Here is a 23,222-nt window from a genome sequence, read left to right as displayed (position 1 = left end):
AACCACTCCCAACACTCGATGACTTACTGCAGCAGCATAAGTTTTTCTGGTTTGTGGCTCTGCTGGGCTCAGGCCTGTGCCTCATGTCTCTCAACCCCTTGGACCAGTGGCTTCCCAGGGCATGTGCTTTTGAAGGTCATGAGACAAGTGCAGGAGGGTATCTCTCAAGGTCTGGGCTCAGAACATCACTGCGTTTCTGCGCGCATTCCAGGAACCAAAGCAAGTCACATGGCCAAGTCCAATGTCAATGGGGTGGGAGACACAGGAGAGTTACCAGGCGAGGGGCATGGCTGTGTGATTCCCTAAGAGGGAGCAATAATTCCATCTACTCCAGAGCCCACCACCTGCTTGTGACCTCGTCTCATGGCTCAGAGTTGATGACTCCAGCCTGGACCTCTCCCTGGAACCCCAGGCTTTGGTATTGATGCCCACTCCATACCCTTCTGCGAGGTCTACCAGGCACCCCACACTTAACATGGCAGGGACAGAACTCCTGATCAAAGAGCCCCACACGCCTCCCCTGGGCTTCCCCTATCTTGGTAAGTGGCACCACCACACGTCCACCTGGGTCTCGGGCCCCAGACCTCAGCATCACCCTTGCTCTCTCCCTTTACATCATTTCCCACACCCACTCCATCAGCCAGGCCTACTGGCTCCATCTCTAAAACGTGTCCCACATCTGTCCACTTCTTTCCATATCCACTGCTAACTCCCCAGTCTGAGCTGCCTCCATCTCTTACTAGGAGGGCTGCAAGCAACCTCCGTGGTCCCTGCCCTCCCACCCAGAGCCTCCTGAAGCCCAGCTTCAACAGGGCAGCCAAAATGAACTCGCAAAAACATCCATCAGCTCACACCATGTCCCTGTTACACTCTTCTGATGGTTTCTCAATGCAACCAGTGTAAAATCCAAACTCATTCCCTGCCCTGCCATCATCTACCCCTCCTTCCCTCTCCAACCTCACCTCTGCCCCCGTGTCCACTGTGCTCCAACCACAAGGCTTTTGTCAGGTCTTAACATATGCAGATCTCGATCCTACCTCAGGGCCTTTGCACCTGCTAGCACGTCTGCCTGGAGAGCCCTCCCTCAGAGCCTCCCATGGCTCCTTCTTGCCCTTCAAGCACCACCTCCTCGCCAACCACCCTGTATGACAGCACCCTGTTTTATTTTCCTAGAGCACATATCACCATTTGAAAGTATCTTATTTGTTCATTAGAATTAAGCTCCACATAGGAGGTGCTCAATAAATATTTGTTGAAAGAACTCTTTGATGGGTTGGACATGGGAAGTGAGGGAAGAAGTGAGAGAGCAAGCACCCTCCCTGGAGCTCAGCTGGTCTGGTGCAGGGAGCTGGGGGTGTGTGGGAGGCTTTCAGATGGGTCTCCAGAAGGGGGCATGGATTGCACGGGAACCACGGCTCTTGAGCCCTGGGCCCCGCCAGAGGGTGGTCCAATCCCTGCTGAGGCTTGGGACATTCTCACCCGCAGGAGCTCTCAGGGGCCGGTCTACCTGCTGGGCTCTCCCTATCTGGCCTCACCTGGCACTCCGGGTGAGACCTGGAGCATGAGATGGGGGGCACCTGGAACCTCCCACTCCAAGGCCTTAGGCTTCAGGAAGGCAGGGAGTCAGAACCCAGCAGAAAGCCAGGGCCACACCCTCAGTGAACAGGCAGACTGAGAACAAATCCACCTGCAGGTAAAGGAGCCAGGAGAATAACAAGGAAAAAGTGTCTCCCGCAAATGTGTGGCCACAGGCTTGTTCTCATGGAGACTTAAGCTCTGAATTTATTCTACCCCTCATGGTGCTAATGAGAACAGCAAGTGCTATGAGCACGCTGGGAAGCCATTTGGCCATTGTTCCATGAGGGCCCGGCCCTCGGCCTTTGATGCTGGTGGGTGCCGGGCAGTGTACCTGGAAAGTGGGGGAGTGGTGGAATGGGAGATAGAACGATGATCGACAGGCCCCTCCCCACGCTGACACATTTCTGAGGTTTGACCAGGATGCCAACTTTGGAGCACAGATGACAGCCGGCCACGGCTGCAACACAGACCCTCTGGCAGGCGTGATAGGAAAGGACACCACCCGCACGAGCAGAGCGGCACATGGGGGAAGGCTGCCCGGCCACCCTGAGGCCCAGATGAATGGGGCAAGGCAGGTGGGGTAGGCCTGCGGGACAGGTGCTCAGGAGATATCTGGGGAATGACTGAGTGAGTGAGCAAGGGGGCTTCCAGCAGGCACACCAGAGCCACCATTACCCACGCGGTACCCACAGGTACACCGGGAGAAAACCAGGTGTGAGATACAGGGCGCCTGCAGCCCAGATACTGCTAGTGGGGTGTCAGACGGTATGGCCACATTGGAAAGCAATCTGGCTGTTTCGCATAAAGTTAAACTTACTCCCATCCCATCACCCAGCAATTCCAAGGAATGTGTACACGTGTGCACCAGCATGGGCGTACAAATGTTCACAGCCACACTGGGCTTGACAGCCCCAAATGGAAACGTCCCAAATGTCCATCACCAGGAAAGCGGTTAAGCCAATTATGCAGAACCATAAATAAAATACTATTGCAGTAAAAAGGAACAAACTACTGAAATACACAACGTGGATGAATCTCAGCAGCCTAATGCTGAGCGAAGGACGTCAGATCCAAAACAGCAACGTGCCATGTGCTTCCATTACATGAAATGTAAGAACAGGCAGAACGAAGCGATGGCGATAGAAATCGGAGCTCTGGTTACCTCGGGCCACGGCGGGTGGGCAGTGCGTCGGGGGAGGGCCGTGAGGGAACTTCCTGGGCTGATGGAAATGACAGGTGTGGTGGCCGAAATTCACCAAACTCTACCCTTGAGATCTGTGCATTTTATCATCTATAAATTAGACTTCATTCTTTTAAGTTAAAAAAGGTAAATAGGCATGAGAGAAGAAGGGACTTTCCAATAATACGGTAGACTAGATGCCTACAACAGAAGAGCCTACAAAAGTTGGATATGATATCACAAATATTCTTTTAAATGTGTAGCTAAACTGAAAAAAAAAAAAGGAGATCAACAGTGGCCAGAAACCAAAAGGTGGCAGGGAACCTGCATGGAGATGGGCAGAGAGTAGGAAAAATTCCAGCTTTGGGGGAAGGGAAGAGAACAAGGAAAAAGTTTCCACTTTTTTTTTTTTTTTTAATTGGAGTATAGTTGCTTTACAATGTGTGTAAAAGCTTCCACTTTAGGGACTTCCCTGGTGGTGCAGTGGTTAAGAATCCACCTGCCAGTGTGGGGGACACAGGTTCGAGCCCTGGTCCGGGAAGATCCCACATGCCACGGAGTAACGAAACCCGTGCACCACAACTACTGAGCCTGTGCTCTAGAGCCCGGGAGCCACAACCAGTGAGCCCGTGTGCGTAGAGCCCGTGCTCCACAAGAAAAGCCACCACAATGAGAAGCCTGTGCTCCACGAGGAAGAGTAGCCCCCGCTCGCCGCAACTAGAGAAAGCCTGCGTGCGGCAACGAAGACCCAATACAGCCAAAAATAAATTTAAAATAAATAATTTTTTTTAAAAAAGTTTCCACTTTAGACTAAAAACTACAGGTCTGTTCTCATGAAGATTTGGGGTTTGAATTCATTCTACATGCAGGGTGAGAACTTAAAGTAGCCCTGAGTTCAGAGCATCCTCAGGTGCCCGGTGGAAACAAAAGCCATTCTTCTAGGGAAGGACAAATTCTCATCCCAGAACACACCGGATTCCCAAAAATAAAGCTCTAACAAAGAAGGAACACACAATCCAAAATTACAAAACACACGGGGAAACAATCACCATGAGTGAGAGTTGGCAGACATAGTGACCGACAGGATTAACACTGCGGGAACTCGAATGGTGGATCCAGTATCTTACAGCACACAGAAAGCAGCAGAAAACAAGTCGTGCCATTTTGGAAAGTCTGGCCGCTTGTAAGTTGGGATTTTTGTTTGGTTGGTTGATTTTTGTTGGCTACAAGATTTTTGTTTTCCACGCCCAGTTCCTTTCATTCAACAACAAGCACTGGGAACCCAAGCTTTCGCTGCATAGGGAATTCAGCAGCTGTGGGTTCTGGAGAAGTGGGCTCTGGGGCCAAATTGCAGAGCTCAAATTCAAGCTGTGATGTTTATCAGATGCGTAACCTTGAGCAAGGTACTTGGCCTTCACGTACTTAGTTGTGAGATGGCGTAAGAAGTAAGAGCATCTGCCTCTTAGGTTCTTGGGAGGGTTTCAGTGAGAAAATCCAAGTCACCTGCATGGTGCCTGGCACAGTGGGCATTCAATAAAACGGCACTTATCCTGATTCCTCTAAAATGAAAACGGAAACGGCTCCAGTTCAGGTCACCTGCTGGTCGGATTTCCTGCTTGGCCTGAATTCTGGACCTCTGTAGCATCCCTCCCCTGCCCTCCCATAGCCGGACCTTTGGACCTTTGGACCTTTCTTTCACCTCGCCTTGCGCTGACCTCGGCGGGGGCGGGGCCCACTCCCTCCATTTCCCCCAAAGCCTTGCGAACACAGGCTGTTGCGCAGAGCAGACTCTTACCAAAGACCGGGGGGTAACAGATGGGATCTCCTGCAGCACCGCATGGAAATCACAAACCTGCCTCTCGTATTCATAACCGCGATGGGGTCCCCAGGCCAGCCTCCTCCCGAGGTCCCCATCCGGTTGGGTGGGCTTCAACCTCTCCCTCTCTTGTTCCCTCTGCCTCCCTTCTCCCTCCCTCACGGCCCCTCCCCTTCCAGCTGCTTCTGCCAAAACCACATTTCTCCCTGGGTTTCTAGCCTCCCTCCTGGGTCCTGCCCTCCCCTCCCTGGCCAAGCCTGAGCCTCAGCTTTTCACACCCAAATATTCCATCAGGATGTTCTGCTGAATAAAAAGCCAGAACTGTGCCTCCAGCTTTTAAAATAACAGTGTTCCTGTCCTGCTCCATGTTTCCAGGGCACTGATTATGTCTCGGAGACCCATGGGGAGGTCCCATCTCGCCCCTTCTGCCTGAGTTATCCCTCTCCCGGGTTCCAGACGCAGCCTTGAGGGCCCAGCCTTGGCACGCGTTTCTCTGGTTCCCTCCGAAGGGCACGCCGCAGAGATGCCACACACAGAATCCCAGTGGACTCGGGGTGCAGACCCACCGGCCCGTGCACAGCTCATCAACGCCAAGACCTCACACACTCACACACGCACGTTCTCTCCATACTAATTCTCGCCTTTGATCGCGGCCCCTAGTCTGTCATCGCCACTCAGTGTTGACAAAGCAAAATACAAAATAGAAAGAAAGAAATCCGCCCTGTCACTTGGAATGTCCCTACACCCACCGGGCTTGGCAGTCCCCACTCCCGCCCCCGCCTTTGTATTATGGGTTTATGTCAAGGTATGTTGGATGCTAAATTAAATGTCAGCGCACTGTACGTTTCTGGCTCCAGCCGCAGAAAATGAGGAGCTGGCATTGGAGACCATCCAGTTGTTTCTCTCCCCGTGCCTAACCGTGAGGGGTGACAAGCCCATTGAATCATTGCACAGTAGCTTTCCATGCCACGGGAAGCCAAGATAAATTTATTTTTAATGATAAATGTGACTGTCAGAGTTAAGTTGAGACAGCTTTTCAGTGAGAGTCGAGTGCCCTTGGCAGCGTGGGGAAGAGGCTGGGTGGACGAAGGCCAGTGGTCCCAACAACCCTGCCAGCCGGTCCCTGGGGCCCCATGAGACAAAAGTATTCAACACTCAGCCCACTTTCACTGAGCTCCACGTTCACTGGTCTCAGGCCCATCTCTAGCCAACCAAAAGGATGGAGGCAGGAGAGAAAGGGAGATACACTCCAGCAGTGCAGAGCCCTGGGTTCAGATTCTGGTCCCATTAGTTGCTGTGTGATCTTGGCCGAGTTACTTAACCTCTCTGAGCTTCAGTTGCCTCATCTATAAAATGGGAATATTAATAACACCCACAGGTTTTTGGTGAGGATTACATGAAATAAGATATATTGCTGGGGCTTCCCTGGTGGCACAGTGGTTGAGAGTCCGCCTGCCGATGCAGGGGACATGGGTTCATGCCCCGGTCCGGGAGGATCCCACATGCCGCGGAGCGGCTGGGCCCGTGAGCCATGGCCGCTGAGCCTGCGCGTCCGGAGCCTGTGCTCCGCAACGGGAGAGGCCACAACAGTGAGAGGCCCGCGTACCACAGAAAAAAAACAAAACAAAAAAACCCAAAAAACAAAAAAAGAGATATATTGCTAATGAATGGTACACAGAACATGAAAAATGCTTCCTGGAAAGTAGCTATTATTTACATCATTTTACTAAGAGCACTCTTACCCAAGTTATGTAACTTACCATTTGGAGTCAGTTTTGTCATCCATAAAATGAGGATACCAATAGCTCTTGTTTATGAGGGTGGCTGGGAGGATACAGCGTGCCTGGCACAGGGCTGAGTGTAGGGAAGATGGGCAACGGCTCACAGCCAGTCAAACAGAAGTAACCTGGATGCTGTCACCCAGCGTCTCTGGACACTCTCTCATCTTCCTTTCCACCTTCCTCATGTCGGCATGTCTCACTGCCTGCCCTGTACCCACTGCCTGCTAAGGGGGGTGCCCTGCGTCAGGATCCCACAGCCATGCCCTCCTTTGGACTACGGTGGGCACCTGACCAAGGACAGCTGTCTTCGGCCGGCTAATGACCTATGATGGATATGTCCCGGCTCCAAGGGATAAGCAGGTCGAATCACAGCCCGTCTCTCTGGAATTTAAACTAAAAATCCCAGACGAGAATTTTCTGTTGGTGGGGCCATCACACCTAGGTGGCCACGGGCAGGAAAGACAAGAACACGGGGAATCGGTGAGCCAGAGGGAGAAGGGTGAGTGGATGCGCAGGGAGTGGGCGGTTGGGGCGCCAGAGCAGCCTGGGGGGTCCTGGGTTCCAGATCCCCTGAAGTCCTGGCTGGTTCCTGGAATGCCCTGTCTTGGGCTGGCTGGAAAGCCCTGATCCCACTCTATCCCGCTGAGCACACGTGGGCTGATCCCTGGGGCTCTGTGGACACCAACTTTGTCCAAAGGAAATCAGAGGGCGGGGCACTGTCCCCTCTGCGGGGTCAGCTGCACTTTTGCTCACTGAGATCTCCTTGGGCCGCTGAACAGGGGGGCCCCTCCCCTCCCCAAGACACCACCCCAAGCGTGTCAGGTGAGGGCAGTGTGTAAGGCGCTGAGCAAACGCCTGCAGGCTCCTGGCAGAGCTGCGCCAGGGCTGACTGTTCTTCTGGGGGGCTGAGCAGGGGCCTCATCACAGAGGGGGTGATGGGTGAAGACCACGACACGTGCACTCACCACAGCCCCGCGGGCAGGAAAGTGAGGAGTCTACGGCCGAGCACGTGAGACAGCCTGACAGCAAAAAGTGCCAGGAGGAGCCGCTAGGTGGCCCCCGCTTAGCTGTCCTACCGCCCTTCTGCAGGCCTGGGAGGCGATGCTCCAGCCAGCGGCCTCCGGTTGGCACCTACCCGTGCAGGCTGCTGTCGCTCTCCATCCTCTGCCTTTGCTTTTTGGCTTCACAAAATGCCTTCCCCCCAACATGCAGCTGTCCCCACCTTCACAGCCTGGCTCACACCCCTCCTTCTCCAGGACGCCTTCCCTGCCCACCCAGAGCAGATACCCTGAAACTCTTTCGGTCCTTAGTGTCCCTCCCAACACTTAGAATCTCAGTTCAGGGTCCCCCCAGGGTGGTCTTCTGTCTGTGCATAGACACGTCTGGAGTTTACATCCTCTCCCCAAACTGGAATCGATTTGCAGTCCCATCCTCATGCCTACAAACCTCACAGTTCCCCCATTTAGAAGGGGGAGATTGTGATTTCTTATTCAATGAGAAAATTGAGGCTTGGAGAAGACAGGAAATCTGCCCAGGTCATAGTGGGAAAGTTGCTCAGGTGTTTCAATGCACTACCTCTCAGAACTTCACGAGAGCCCTTCTGAAGAACGTGCTGTTAACTTTTTAGCATCCATGGGGAAACTGAGGCTCAGAGGCACAGCTGATTGCCCCAGGCCATCTGGCCAGGGCCCTGTGCTTTCCACTACACCCCTCTGCCCAAGCCTGATGGCCCAAGCCATCACCTGCCAATCCACAGGAAAGGCCTCCGGGGAGATATGCCATCCAGAAAGAGCCATGGGGCCAGGACTCCAACCCGGGTCCCCTGACTCCCAGCTAGTGCCGTGGGACCCACTCCGGGTCGCTGGGCTGCCTCCCTTGGGGCAGAGGGGGTGGGGCAGCAGGTGAGGCCGGCTGGCAGCCCTGGAAGGAAGAGGAGGCTGGGGACAAACAGCTGGCAGGTTGTGAACCCAGCTTCTGTGGGTGAGTGACAGTCTGCTTAGGTGGCAAGGGGCAAGGGGTGCCCCGGACCCCCAGCCCCAGGTAGTCTGCTGCATCCGTGAGGGGCCGGGAGAGGGAAGAAGATGGGGCGACAGACTGGCAGCCGGCAGGAGAGAGACGAAGATGGTGCCAGGGAACAGCGTGGCGGGCCAAGGCGCCCTGGGAGCCGGGAAACAGCTTTGGGGAGAAGCAGGGGGCAGGGAATAGGGGGGTCTATTCTGAAGCTGGGGGAGCAGAAGATAAGGGGCTGCAGAGAGGGACGGGCGTGGCAGTCGGTCAGGCCTCCGAGGCGGCCCGGGGAGGGGGCGGCCCGTCAGGAACGCGGCGTCGGGTCGTGTGGGCGCCTCCCGGTCAGAAGCCACAATGGCAGCTCGTTAACAGCGCAGATTAAGGACTTTGTCAATTACCTCTGAAGGCTGCACCGGGCGGATTAAATGCTTTTAAAAGTGCTGCCGATGGAAAGGGGCGACTAAGAAACCTCTAAGAAACCGGCACAAATCCCTCCTCTACCGGGCAGAGGAGGAGGCGGGGGCTGAGGCAGCACGGGGCGCGCCCGGCAAACGCGGGCGATCGGCCGGGAGCGCGGCAGAGCGCGGAGCCGCTGGTACTCGAGACCGCGGCGCCGGCGGCTGCCGCGGCGGCGGAGACCCCCATTCAGCCCGCGGGCCGCCTGGGCTGGGAGGCGTCGGGCCGGCTCACCGTCCGCGAGCGCCGGGACACAGGTCTACCGACTGTGGCCGAAGCGCCCCCAGAGCCGGCTCGCGGGTCGGGGTCCGGAGGGGGCGGTCCCTGGTGGCTGGAGACTCCGGGACTGGGCGCACTGGCCCCGGGGTCCGGACTCAGACCTCGGAGACCGGCAGGAGGCGCACGCCGGCCGGCCCACACCCCAGGCCCAGCCCGGGTCTCAGGGTGAGCCCAGCGCCCTGAGGGGGCCAGGAGGAGCGCGGCGCCTCTCCTCAGACACGCCCGACGGCCCATCCCGGGCGCCCACGGGACCCGCCCGGCGCCGCGCCCCCCGCGCACGGTGAGTTGGCGAGGGTCCGGCCCGGGAGGAAGTTTGCGAGGAGGCGGCCCCAGGGGCTCTCGGGCCCCTCCGGAGCCGGCGAGGGCCTGGCTGCCCGCGGCTGTTTACTGCCCTCCGGGCTGGGCCCGGGGGTCTGGGCCGGTCTGCCTCCTCTCTATTAGGCTTTGGGGAGGTGGAGTTTATCGCCGTCCGCAGTGTGTGCGTGTGTGTCAGAGGGAGACCGGGGGAGCAATAAAAGGCAAAGAGAGTACGAGACAAAAAAGACACGGAGATTGAGAAGGAGGAAGGGAGGAGGGAGGAGGGAGGCGGGAAGAGGGAAGAGGGAGAGGAGCGCGCAGGGGGAGGCGCGGGAGGCGGGAGCGGGGACGGCGCGCAGCGCGAGCGGCGGGCAGGCGGCTGGCTGCCGGCGGCTCTCGCGCTTCCGCTCCCGCTGTCGCCCGCACACACCCGCGCACACGCCGGCAGGCACACACACTCGCACACCCGCACACGCACGCCCGCTGGCCCGGGCCGCCCCGGCGCTGGGCGCCGAGGCGGGAAGCCGGCGAGCAGAACGCGCCCCTCGTCCGAGCCCGCGCCCACGTCGGCGCCTTTGCGCTCCGCAGCGGCGCGCCTCGCCCGGCGTCCCCGCCAGTCCTGCCGGAAGATGGTCAACGACCGGTGGAAGACCGTGGGCGGCGCTTCCCAACTTGAAGACCGGCCGCGCGACAAGCCGCAGGTACGCGCGGCCCGGATCGTGGGGACATGGGGCGGTGGGCGAGGCAGTGGCCTCTCTGGCCTGCGGGCTGGGCACCTGGGCTGGAGTTTGGGGCGTACCCCCGTGAGGCTCGACAGGCCCGGGTTGGGGCGGGCCCCCTCCTCTCCTCCTCCTCCATAGGAGGCTTGAACTTGAGGTTCGGGCTGTGGATGGGGCGGCACCCCTGCAGAAGCCCCTTTGCTCCACAACGGACTCAGGTGCACATCTGCGCAGAGGCAGTAGGGGACCTACGGAGTTTACAGTGTCACCGGCCCTTAAGTGTGAGTCTCCGTTTCCTCACCTCTACAATGGGCATCTGAACCACTAAGTATTCACCCTGAGCACCCCCTGTGCTAGGCGGCTGGCATGCGCCCCATCACCCCCATCTCCTCTGAATCCTCACACTTTAGCCAGCCTACCCCCGACCCCATACAGTAGAGAATCAATAGATGTTTGCCTCATGTGAGAACCCTGGATATTGTGATTCTCCAGCTTTAAGACAAGGAAAGTAAGACTCAGCGAGGGTTGCTTCTGCCCGAGGCTATGCAGCTCTGCTGGGGTTTGAACCTGGATCCTTGGGCTCCAGGTCTGTTCATTCCAGCCTTCCTGCTGCCTCTTCAGGGGCAGTGGAGGGTGCCCAGGGCTGTGGCCTGGAAGGGGGTGAGGGCAGAGCTCCAGGGCTGGCCAGAGAGGGGGCTGGAGATGGGCAGCTGAATGGAGGGGCAGCCCTGAGGCTGCCCCAGGCTGGGCTGCCAAGGAACTGGGGCAGGCAGGCGAGATGAGGAGTCCGCTCGGCAAGGAGAGGAAATAATGGAGCTGCCCGTTTTAAATTTCAAATTTCTCCCAGACAGATGTCATTGGGGAAGGAACAGTTCTTGTTTGCAGTGGCAGGAAGGGGGTGGCAGGGGCGGGCCTTGGCGGCCCCTCACTCCCAGGAGCGGCAGCCTGCGCATTCTGTCTGGAGTGACACTGCCGTGGCATGCCTCCACACTTTGCAAAGCCCTTTCCCAACCGTCTGCACAATCTCACTTTCTGCAGCAGCCTGGGGGCTAGGCAGGGATGCACATGCCCACGTCACAGGGGGATGGTAGCTCAGAGAGGTCGAGGCATGCACCCAAGTCACACAGCATGTTAGCAGGAGAGCAAAGATTCAAAGCCAGGTCTGACCCCAAGCCTGTCCCAATGCCTTCCCGGGCTGGTCTATTCCTCTGTTAAATCAGGTGCACACCCAAGCCAGCCCCAGACAAAAAGTCCTCTCCTGCTGGGGTCTGACTTTCTCCCAGCTTAGCAAGAGCAGTCTTACCTCCTCGACTTGTTCAAGCCATCTCCAGCCTGGCCCGCTCTCCCTTCCCGTTAGTTTCCTTACAGGTACTGGTTGCTTGTCATCTTGTCCTTTGCCAGCCTCTGGTCCCACACCAGACTGCCCATTTCCAAACCTTTGCTGTCTCATCTTCCCCCAAACACACACACACACACACACACACACACACACACACACACACACACACACTTCACTCAGGAAAACCCTACTTATACTTCAAAACCTACTCAGATGCCACCTCCTCCAGGAAGCCCTCCCTGTTGCCTGGTGGCTCTGCCTTGAAGTCCCAGCAGCATTTAGCCTGTGCTGCTCAGCTGCCTTTATCTCTCCCTGCCATGTTCCCTAGCCTTGAGTCCCTATTCCATCAGGAGCTCCCTGTGGACATGCACTCCTTCTGGGCCCCCATCCTGGGGTCTCCCCCTGAGTCCAGTCTCCTGTCCTTCCATGCAGCTCAGGTTGGGAGCTGAGGGATATTTGCTGAATTGAACTGCATGAAGCCCTGCCAGGAGGAACTGTGGGAGAGGAGCCAGCAAGTGCTGATGTGTCTCAAGGGGAGGTGGCTTCTGGGGGATCTATTTGAAATGTGGCTTTAAGGCCTCCTGGGTAGGCCCCAGCCTCTCCGCTGCTTCCTGGAAAATATATTCCAGCTGACACCAGGCCAGAGCCCAGCCGTCTGCCCCTTGGCATTGGAGGCTGCCGAGCGCTTGTGGTCCTAGAGGCCTGGGCCAGTATCAAGCACCACTTCCCCACTCCACTCCTTTGGTGATCCAGCATATAGACAGGCTGTCCTATGCCAGCTCCAGGCTCGCCTGAAGATTCAGATACGAGACAAGGCCTTTTCTGTGCCCACTGTTGGAAGAGAGAACCTCACCTGCCCTGGTTCCCTTGGGCCTGGCCTTCTCTCCTCCTTTGCTTCTCCAATAGTTTCATCTTGACTATTGACATGCTGTGTGACTCTGGGTAAGTTACTCCCCCTCTCTGAGTCTGGGCTTTACCATCTGCAAAACAGGAAGAGCAATCCCTGCTTCCTCCTCACTTCACAAGGGCTGTTAACGAGGGCCGAGTGAAATACTGGTGTGCTTTGCAAACTGTAAAGCTCCGTGCACCCTTGAGGAGCGTTGCTCTTAAAGTAGCCTGTCCCTTTTTACAGGCTGTCAGTGTCCCGATCCCCCCTTTGCCCACCAGGGAAAGCAACTTGACCACCCAGTTCCCTCCAGAAGGGCCTGGCTGAGGTTCTTTAACAGGGCACTTCCTCCAGAAAAGACGCCAGTGCCACACTCTTGAGTGCCAGCTGGGTTCATTTGCAGATCTCTCCTTTCTTAGTCAAACCACCCTGGGAGGTTGGCGGCAGGAACGATCAACCCATTTGACAGATGAGGAAACTGAGGCTAAGAGAGCCGCAGCCAGGACTCGAACCTGGGTCCTCCAGGGTGGCCGATGAGCCTTATTGGGAAGATGCAGGGAGAGACGCTGACTGCCCTTGACTCAGCTCACTCAGGCACATTATGTAATTCCCAAGGAGAGGGCTCCAGCGCCCAGTGTGTGATCCCAGGGCATGCGCGGCACCCAGTGCCATTGAAGGGCCTGCATCCAAGTGTTGCTGTTTCAGGGACAGCCTTAGGCTGGCTCTGTCCCAGGCCTGTCTGGCCTCAGCTCCTCATTGGCTGGGTGACGTTGGACAAGGTGCCAACTTCGTGAGAACGTCCCTTCTCCCCTTGAAGAATGAAGGGGCTCTCACAGCCTTAGGGCAGGAGATTACGGTGGAATATTTGCCAGGAGTTTGGAGTTGCTCAGATAAAAGGATCTAGAAATAGACATGATTCTCCTAGTCTTGGAGTGTGGGGCAGGAAGTCACCCTGTAACCTTCTCCCCTGTTGCGGGGAAGGGAGGGCTTTTTTCTGAGCAGTCCCTGAGTCAAGCCACTCCACAGGGAGGTCGACCTCTGAACTATCCCAGGCCATGTCTCCTAATATTTTCAAAACTTTGAAAAATATTCCAGAAAGGAAAAAAAAATTCTCGTTGGGAAGTTCTTCTTGATGTCTAACCTAAAGCCTGCTGCATTTAATTCACTCAGTGACTATTTATAGAGTCCCTGCTTCATCTAGGAGACGTAGCTGTGAACCTGTGCCTCGGGAGCTTAGAGTCTCATGGGAGGGACAAACTCACATCGTGGGATTATTACAAACCACGATGGGCACTAAAAAGGAAACAATGCACGCCTCTGTTGTCTTGTTGCCTGGGGTTTGGGCTGAGGTCACTGTGCCTGGGTTGAGAGAGAAGGAGGGTGAAGTAAGTGAAGAACAGGGGCTACAAGTCAAGGACTCCTTCCTTCTCCTATTTCCTGCGCCCCTCCTCTGGCCACGGGCTGCCCCACGGAGCTCACCCACTAGCCCAGTGGTGTGGCTGTGATGGGGAGGCCAGGAGGCCAGGGGAGGCCAGGGGTGGGAGTGCAGAGACCACTTCCCCGGGGAGGTGATGCTTAAGCTGAGCAGCATTTGCCAGATCTGTGCTCCAGGGACACCAAGGTGTGTTGGGGGAAATGACAGAAGCCAGGCAGGTGCAGAGAACCACCAGGCGGAGGCTGGAGGAGGGCAGCTATAGCTGAGGCTGGTATGGGGGAGGCGGGGTGGGACCTGTTCCTGGGCCTCCGCAGCCCTGGAGGGGTCTGAGCACGAGTGTCCTGGGCCCTTTGCCATCAGGAGCGTCCCTGGCCGCCGGGTGGGGAATTGGTTGGCGGGGCCGGGAGGAGGCAGGGGGGCTAACGAGGAGATGGTTGTGGTGATGTAGGAGCAGATGACGGGGCTTGGACCAGGGCAGGGCTGGGGGCGTGGGGACAGAGGGGACCAGGGGATTAGAGGAGGTGGAGTGGACAGAGCCAGGTGCTGGCTGAGCGCGGGGGTGAGGGAGGGGAGCACAGGGAGGTTTTGGAGGGGGCGGCTGGTGAGGCTGGTACCATCCCCGGGTGGGAATCGCAGGAGGGCTCAGGTGTGGGGTGGAGTGAGCCTGGTTTGGGGCTCCGTGGGCTGGAGGCCTGGAGCTGTGGGGGGTGGGGAGGGTGAGCAAGACCCTCACAAGAAACACCTGGAGACCCTCCCGCATCTGAAACGGACCCGGAGCTGAGTGCTGTCGGGGGAGTGACCGAGCTTGGGTGGCTTGGAGCCTCCGGGAGGGGGCAGATGTGAGCCGCTCCCAGACCCTTCTCTTTGTCCCCTAGAACACCTCTGGCCACTCCCCCCAGGGCCTTCCCGGTGGCCTGAGGCTTCAGATGGCCCTCAGCATAGGTCACATTAAGAGGCAGGACAGGGCTTCCCTGGTGGTGCAGTGGTTAGGAATCCGCCTGCCAAGGCAGGGGACACGGGTTCGAGCCCTGGTCCGGGAAGATCCCACATGCCGCGGAGCAGCTAAGCCCGTGCACCACAACTACTGAGCCTGTGCTCTAGAGCCTGCGAGCCACAACTACTGAGCCCGCGTGCCTAGAGCCCGTGCTCCGCAACAAGAGAAGCCACCGCAATGAGAAGCCCGCGCACAGCAACGAAGACCCAACGCAGCCAAAATTAAATAAATAAAATAAATGAATTTATTAAAAAAAAAAAAGAGGCAGGACAGGGCACTCTTCCTCAGGGCTCATAGAACAAGTCCCAAGTCTTTGGGACCCCAGAGTTTTGAGCAGAACATCCAGCTCCTCATTTTAAGGGGTCTCTGGGATCCCCCTTCTGCCAGGGTCAGGGGATCAGAGTCCAGCCCAGGTCAGGAGTCATTTGCCTGGCCGTGGGAGCAGATGTGGGCTCCTGGGGAGAGGCGAGGAAGACTTCCCCAGGGGCTCTAGGCTGGGCAGGGGCTGGGCTGCCTGCCCCCTACATGATCCATGAGCCCATGTGCAGCTCTGAGTCCCTGCTGGGCCCAGAGCACACACCACGTCCCCCCTGGATTTCCCAATCCAAAGCCGCACAGTGTGTTTCTGCCACGATGAACAGCCATGCTGCCAGTGGCTGGGGTGTGCCTAGGAGATGGGGGGCTGGGAGCAGCCTTGCCTGGCCTCCCCCAGGGGGGAGACTTTCTTCTTCCCCCTTTGGTACAAGGAGTGTAGTCTCAGCCTACCCAGGGGACCACGACCCAGCTTCCTTAAAAAACAAAGAAGAAGAGGGGGTGCGGGCTGGGCGGAGCACGGTGGCCGTGAGCCTCTTCCTCCAGAGCTCTCCTGGCCTCCGCCAGACCCCATGGCCACCTCTGGAGGCTGGGAACTCAGAGGAGGCAGCTGGGACGGATGCCACCCCTCCACCGAGGCAGCTCTGGGGCTTCCTGCCCCCCACCTCCCCGGGCACGAGCCCATCTTGTCCTCCCCTTGGCTGGGACTTCCCGGGCAGCCTTGGACCGGGGGCCAGCACTGGGGTTCACACAGGGGACGAAGCCACATCCCTCCAGCCGGGAGCTCACACAGGTGTTTAGTACCAGCAGTGGGTCTCAGACCCTGGTTCCTCTGAGGCTCACCGCCTGGGATACCTTCCCGATCTCCAGGCACCTTGCCCCTGAGAGGCGGGGGCCCTGTGTGCATCCCCCCGCCTCCCGCAGATCCCAGGGGTGTGGGCACCCAGTCTTCCCCAGCCCAGGGCTGATGAGTAAGCGCCAGACCCCCGCACGCTCCGCTGGGCTGCTCACGCCTGAAGCCCCCCCTTAGCATCTCGGGCAGATTTCTTTGCAAGGCACGTAAGCGGCAGCCTATAAAAGCGAACAGCACTTCATGTTTAAGGTGATCTCTGAAGACTGATTCTCCTCTGCTGAGTGGCCTGTTTCATCTCCAGGCTCGTCGTCCCCCTGCCCCTCAGGGGACACCTTGTAGCCTTCTCCAGCCCCTCCCCTCCCTTGTGCCCTCTGTCTTCCCGCCAGGGACCAAGGGCCTGGGTGGAAGTGGATGCCGAGAGGGCTGGGATCCCGGGGCACAGGAGGGACGAGGCCGGCCACTCTGCCTCGCCAGCTGGGGACCTTAATGCTCTTCAGTGGAGGACGTCGCTCAGAGCAGCTCGGGGCAAGGTGTCGCCCAGCGGACTCCGGGAGGAGCCTGACAGGGACTCACTTGCTGACACAGGGTTTGTCTCTCAAACCCCAGTCACACTTCTGGCAGAGGCGGGGATGGGGTCAGATGGCTCAGCAAACAGTCTCGGCACAGATGGGCGATTCCAGAGTCACCCGGGCCTGGGTTCAAATGCTGGCTCTACCGCTTGCCTCCCATGTGACCTTGGGCAAGGGTCTTCTCTGTCTGAGCTTCAGTTTTCCCATCTGCGAAATGAATCCAGCCACAGCAGGCGGGTGTTGGAGGTTTCAGTGGCAGGAACACCGTATGCGCTCAAGGATGAGCGGTGATAAGGCAGTGCCGGCCCGTGTGGGACGTGCTGACCTGCAGTGACAGGGATGGGGGGGCCTGGAGGTGGCCTTCATTCTCTGCCAGGCCATCCCAGGTGGGCACAGGGCTCAGCGTGGAGGTTATGGCCTCTGCCCTGCCAAGCACCGTAGGTCCCAGGGCCTTTGCCTCCTCCCCAAGCCAGCAGGGTCACGGAGAAATGACCTGGTCCATCTGCCTGTCCCTCCATCAGTCCAACAGCTGGCGCGCTGCGCCTTTTGTGGCGTGGAGGGGCTCATGGTCTAGGGCAGGTTTCCTGGACCTGGGCATTGCGGGTCCCCAAGTCCCACATTTCCTTGTATCCCATACCGGGAGAAGGGCTGAGGAAACTGTCCTGGAGGAGGTGACATCCAGCTGAGCCCTGAAGGAAGAGATCAAGTTTAGGCCGGTGGAAGAGAAGCAGAGGAAGCGGATGTCTCGGGCTGGGGGAGCAGCCTGTGCAGAGCTGACGACACCTTAGGGTCTGGCTGGAGTAAATCGCGTAGGTGTGGGGAGCCCAGGATGGATGTGCCCCCCGGGCCTGGGCAGGGGTGGAGAGGGGAAGGGTGGAGTGTTGAATCCCATCACTGCAGCGACAGGCTAAGGAATCCTCTCCCTCATGTTGCCAACAACACAGACCCCCTCCTTCTTCCTCCTCTGGTGCCAGGTAGGAGATTCAGGAGTTACTTGTAGAATTTGAATTTATGGAAAAGAAGCTGTTTGCTCTACCATATTTTCTCATAGTAAAACGCGGGATGTAAGAGGCTATTTTATATATCACCGAGAAAGAAAGGAAAGTTGTCAATTACAATTGTAAGATTCCCCCCAAACGTCGGAGATGTTAAAATGCGAAGCGAAAGAAAATAAAACAGGGAAGGTACGTCCTAGCATCAGTGACACAGAAATAGCACTTTGGGTGGAAAATAAAAAACCCAACACCTCCAGATGCTCTGTGCACATTGATCATGAGATAATAAAAGCCGCTAATATTTATTGCCTAAACACAGCATGACAGGCACGGCTCCAAGTGCTTTAATATACTAATCCGTTTAAAGATGTGTCTTGGATTCAGAAAGTTGAAAATGTGGGGGAAATTCAGTGGTACGAGATGCCTGGCCCTGGGGAGGAGGCAGGAGGCTGAGGGTCCAGTCTGAGCTCTGCTTCTAATCTGCTGTGTGACTGTGGGCAAGCCCCTGGCCCTCTCTGGGCCTTAGTCTCCCCATGTGTCCAATGCTCAGTGATCGCTTTGCAAGCTCCTTTTGGGCCATGTGTGATTCGGTCTAGCGAGTCTGGATTTGCTATACATCATGGTGCCTCCTTTAATTACAAGCTGCACTGGGTTCCAGCTTCCTTTGTACTTAATCCCTACTGGGTCTGGGGGGTGGAGGGGGTGCTTTGTGAAGAGGTGGGGGGAGGAGGAGGAAGGAGAGGAAAGGGGGAGGGGAGATGCTCAGGTGGCCACCCTCTGCCTGGGGACTCGTGGCAGCCTTGTGCGCCTGCAACGGCCTCAGGACTCGGGATGTGGGCGCTCTGGGTGGAAAGGGACCTTCAGTGACGGGCGCCCGTGACCCCAAGGCACTCATTCTGCTGAGACAGCGCAGTGATTTGTAGCATCACTGCTGTCACTGTTACAGCTCTCTTCCTGAGTCTGCACAGCGGGTACCTGCATATGGGGTGGGCATGTCAGTATTGTCCCCATTTTACAGATGAGGACAACAAGGCTCAGGGGGGTGAAGTCCCTCACCCAAGGTCACCCCGCAGGAAATGACAGCTTGGGGACCTGAGTCCAGCCCGTCTGGCCGCAGAGTGGGAGTCTCCACCTCCCGCCCTTACCAGACCCAGGAGGGCTCCACGTGGGGAGATGTGCCTACCCCAGGCGGGCCACGTGGGCCAGAACAGGGGTAGCGAGGGAAGGGTGCCTCTCTCTCCATCAGTCTCCCCGGCTCTGCCTCTGTTTCTCTTGTCATCCTCTCCATCTTTGTCTCCCTACAACTTTCGCTCTCTCCATCTTGCTATCTTTGGTGTGTTCCTGTCTCTGTCTCCCCTCTGGGACTCTGTTTCTCATCTCTGTGTGACTCCCTTCCCCCGTCCCCAAGAAGGGGACCCTCTGAGCCTCGTCCAGGCCTCACAAAGGCCAGAGGCCCCATCCTAGGGCTGCCTGGGCCCTCCTCACCGGGCAGAGCTGGAGGCCCCGGTCTGCCCCTGATGCTGCCCCCTCTCTCTCCCGTCTGTCCCTCTGTCTCTATGTCCATGTGCCTCGGGCTGGCCCACAGCGGCCGAGCTGCACTTACGCGCTGTGCACCGTGCTGCTATCCCTGGCCGTGCTGCTGGCCGTGGCCGTCACCGGCGCCGTGCTCTTCCTGAACCACGCCCATGCGCCGGGCACGGCGCCCCCGCCGCTCGTCAGCACCGGGCCAGCCGGTGCCAACAGCGCCCTGGTCACCGTGGACAGGGCCGACGCCTCGCGCCTCAACATCCTCATCGACCCACGCTGCCCTGACCTCGCCGACGGCTTCGCCCGCCTGGAGGGCGCCCAGGCCTCTGTGCTGCAGGCGCTGAGCCAGCGCCAGCCTGAGCCGTGGCTGGCGGGGCACCAGGAGCGGGAACTGCTGGACACCTTGGCTGACCAGCTCCCCCGGCTGCTGGCCCGGGCCTCGGAGCTGCAGGCGGAGTGCGTGGGGCTGCGGAAGGGGCACAGCGTGCTGGGCCAGGGGCTCAGCGCTCTGCAGAGCGAGCAGGGCCGCTTCATCCAGGTAAGGGTGGGCTCTGTGCCTCGGGGTCTGGGCAGGGGTGGCGGGAGTCAGGGGCACGCCGGCCCCGCTGGGTGCCTGAGGCCCGCGGCATCACTCAATCCCCAAGTGCCCCGGGGCCGGGGGCTGTGGCCATTCCCGTCCACGGACTAGCAAATGAGGCAGGTGAGAGTGTCATCCGAGGCCACACAGCTGGTGTGGCCAGGATTCAAACCTTTACCTGAACGCCCTCCTGGTGACCTGGGTATTTGTGTAGCATCCACGGCGTCCAACAGTCGAGTCAAATCCAGGGCTGCAGGGGCTTCCCAGGCGCTCCAGAGCAGGTGAGACACCGGCAAGGCAGGACGTGGCCTCCGTCAGGCTAATGGAGGTTCAAGGTCATGTGGCTCGTCAGTGGCAAGCCCTCCCCCCAGTTGTGCCACGTGGCCAGAGAGAGCTGCACCCCCTCCCCAGATCCCCCCATTCGCTGCCATTTGATGCCCACAGCTTTCCAGGGAAGGAGGGACCAGTTGAGGAGCTCAACCAGACCCGCAGACTGTCCTCACCACCTCCACCCCACCCCCGCGCCCACCCCCTCCCAGAGCCGAGCCAGGTCCCAGCAAGCACCAGGTAGATCTGGGTGAAGGTTTCCAGCACTGAGCACGCCTTGTGCACCAGCAAGAACTTCCCCCTTCATAGGATCGGAGATCCAGGATCATCTCATTGCCCTCTGCCATTTTCCAGAAGAGAAAACTGAGGCCCAGAGTGGGGCAGTGATTTGTCCAGAGTCAGGCCTGGCATCTGGCCTCTGGAGCGCCGCCCAGCCTCCAGCCCTGTACCCCATGCCCCCCGTGACTTAGGTCCTTCGGGACTGGGAGGTGAGCCCCGCCACTGCCATTGGTCCCAGGCCCTTCCAGACACCCGAGGTGACCAGGCATTCGGTCACCCAACAGCTCAAGAGCAGTGGGCCTCTTCCCTCCCTCTGAAGGCTACAGCTGGAGAAATTACAGTCTTCCTCATCCTGTCTGGGTGACTGATGGGAAGGCGGCTTCCCCATCCTTGGGTGGGGTGTTCAGCTGCCCTCCTGCTGCCCCCCCCCTCCATCTGCAACATCCTCGCCCTCATCAGCAGGGCTCGGGGAGACCTCCAGACGTTTGGGGGGCTCTGGGTACCCCACCCCACTCTCCACATGGCTCAGCTCCTGGTCAGCCAGACCCGCCCTCAAACGCTCACCCTTAGGGCAGGGGTGGAGGATGGGGGGAGGGGCCCGGGGCCTCCCACCCGCCCACCCATGCGGAGGCCTAGAGCTGCTCCTGTGAGACTAACAGTTCCGGGACCCAGCAGTGCCTTGGCTTCCCTGATATATTTACTTCTCACAAGAATGTTTAATTTGACTCATTTCCCACAGACTCCAGGTGATTTCAGAGACCATGTGTCTTGCACAGTTAGGTCACCATAGCTCCTAGTTCCCCTTCTACAAGCTGCCCAGACCCTTAGCTGATCAGCCCAGACCCAGGTTTTTCAAAGCAATGCCTGGAGTCTCCGGAGCTGCTTGTTAAAAGATATGTCCCTAGACCTCACCCCCAAACCCCACCAGGGCCCCAACAGTTCAACAAGCACCCACCCGGGTGACACATGCGCACGGATGTCGGAGGCCCGCTGGCCCGGGAGCGGAAGAGCTGAGAGGTTCTGTCCTCACGATTGGAGTCAGCACAGTGAAGGCTCCACCAAGTACCAGCTGTGGGACCTTGGGCATGTCAGGTGCCCTCCCTGGGCTGGGCCTCCTCACCTGTAACACAGGGATAGCACAGTCCATACCTGATAGGTTGCTGGAGCTCGTGGCTGTACAGGGCTCGGCTGGCGTATGGCACGTGAGAGGGGCTGTTTGCATATCAGCAGCTCTTTTATTATGATGGTGGAAATTGTCTGTAAACTGAAGTTTCAGCCCATGGGGGACCGCCACTGAAAATCTTTTTTTGGGTCCACACCGGGTGTTAATAAGCGCTGTGCAGCACAATAGCCCTAGGAGGTGGGGATCATTACCCCATTCTACGGAGTGACAGACTGAGGCTCGGCGTGGCGAAGTGCTTTGTTTAAACTCAAACCACTGAGAAGTGCTGGAAGCAGCAACTCCGATTTCACTGCCTCCAAAACCTGCCAATCCCTCCTTAATGCATCTGTGCGGCTCAGCGAGCAGGGACCGACTTTCCCCATTAATTCCGGGCATGTTTATATGTACATTTTCAACTTTAATCATTTGCTGGTTTAAACTGAGGTCTTCCTTGCCCGTTAGCAAGAGCCAGCCGTGCCTGAGTTTCTCGAGCATGTCTGCATTGTCACAGAAGGATGGGCAGTACTGATCCGACTTAACCAATGCACCCGGTGATCTTTGCTGCCCACACCCTGCAGGGTAGCCCCCTGCCCCCTGCTCCCTGGGGCGGCCCGCATCCCTCTTCAGGGCTCCCCCAACAGGGCCTGTCTACTGGACCCTGCAATAGAGCCCAGGGAGAAGCCCACCACCCTGCCCCGATGCTCCCGCCGTCCCTCTCAGAGCCTCTCCCCGAGGCCTCAGCCCCACTGAATCATCTGCTCAGTCGAGGAGAAACTGACAGGGCAACTAAAAGCTTTGCAGGGTCTCTGCTTCCAGACGAGCCGAGAATCATATTTTGTAAACTGCCGGCGCTGTAAATTTCTGCTTTCCTTCTTCCAACGAGCTATTATTATCTGACAAGTGACGGATTCAGTGTGTAAAACCCAGCATGCTTCCACGCTCGCTGGCTGCAGCCTGCCCGTGACCCTGTCTCCCCTCCTCCGGGTCCCATAGCGCTCCTTTCCCGCCAGGCAGCCCCGGGGGACCGCTCCTTCTGGGCCTCAGTTTCCCCATTTGTAACAAGCGTATGACGCCTCAAGCCCTCCCTCCTGGCAACACTGTGGGGGGCAGGAGAAGGGGTGGACGCCAGAGGACCCTGGAAAGTCAGAGCCATGGGGCATGGGTGGGAGTGCAGTCCCCAGGGCCCCACCTGTCCAGTGCAGACCCATCACCCCTGCCTTCACAGCCTCGCTGGGGGGTCAGAAGAGACGTTGGGTGAAGGTGTTTTGTAACCTGGAAGGTGCCTTGCAGTGAGGTGGGCACCCAGGTACTGAGTACTGAGTGCCTGCTGTGGGCCCCACGCTGTGCTAGGTACTCCCCACGTTGTCACCGGTCCCCATAGCACTTGGGCCCGGGAGGCCAGGTTAGCCCCGTTTTGAGGCTTGGTTAATCACTCACCCGCAGCTGTGTAACTGGCCAGTGGGTGAGTTGGGGTTTTGAGCAACAGGGCCCCCTTTAGTCAGCTCACTTGGGCTGAAGGCACAGAACTGGATGAAAAACAGGGCGTGGGGGCAGCGGGGGCACAGGTGTCTGCTGAAGCCACTCTGTCTCCTCCCACCCGAGCCCCTGCCCTCTGAGCAGTGGGGCTGAGACAGACTCGGATGGCGGCCAGAGTAGGGCAGGGGCTGCCATCCCACAAGGAGCCCACCTCCACCTTTGGGACGGCTGTGTGCCCACCAGAGCCCTGCCACCCTGGCACTCCGCCCACCCCGGTGCTCCACCCTCCCAGAGCCCCACCCACCCGGAGCTCTACCCACCCGGAGCTCCACCCACCCCGGAGCTCCACCCACCCGGAGCTCCACCCACCCCTGTGCT

The 23,222-nt window shown here is 58.2% G+C and overlaps 1 protein-coding gene across 1 annotated transcript in view; it reads left to right on the top strand.

Moving 5' to 3' along the window:
- Positions 1–9,753: 9,753 nt before the first annotated feature.
- FIBCD1 (fibrinogen C domain containing 1) overlaps positions 9,754–23,222 on the top strand; it is a 33,708-nt gene continuing 20,239 nt past the window's right edge. The window contains exons 1-2 of the mRNA XM_004269087.3: positions 9,754–10,095; positions 19,082–19,561. Of these exons, the coding sequence (XP_004269135.1) occupies positions 10,024–10,095; positions 19,082–19,561 (552 nt within the window). The 5' untranslated portion in view covers positions 9,754–10,023. The remainder of the gene's footprint in view (positions 10,096–19,081; positions 19,562–23,222) is intronic.

This window comes from Orcinus orca, chromosome 6 (assembly GCF_937001465.1).
Source record: "Orcinus orca chromosome 6, mOrcOrc1.1, whole genome shotgun sequence".
NCBI lineage: Eukaryota > Metazoa > Chordata > Mammalia > Artiodactyla > Delphinidae > Orcinus > Orcinus orca.
Note: the sequence above shows the minus strand (reverse complement) of the source record. Positions and strands in the feature narration are given on the sequence as shown.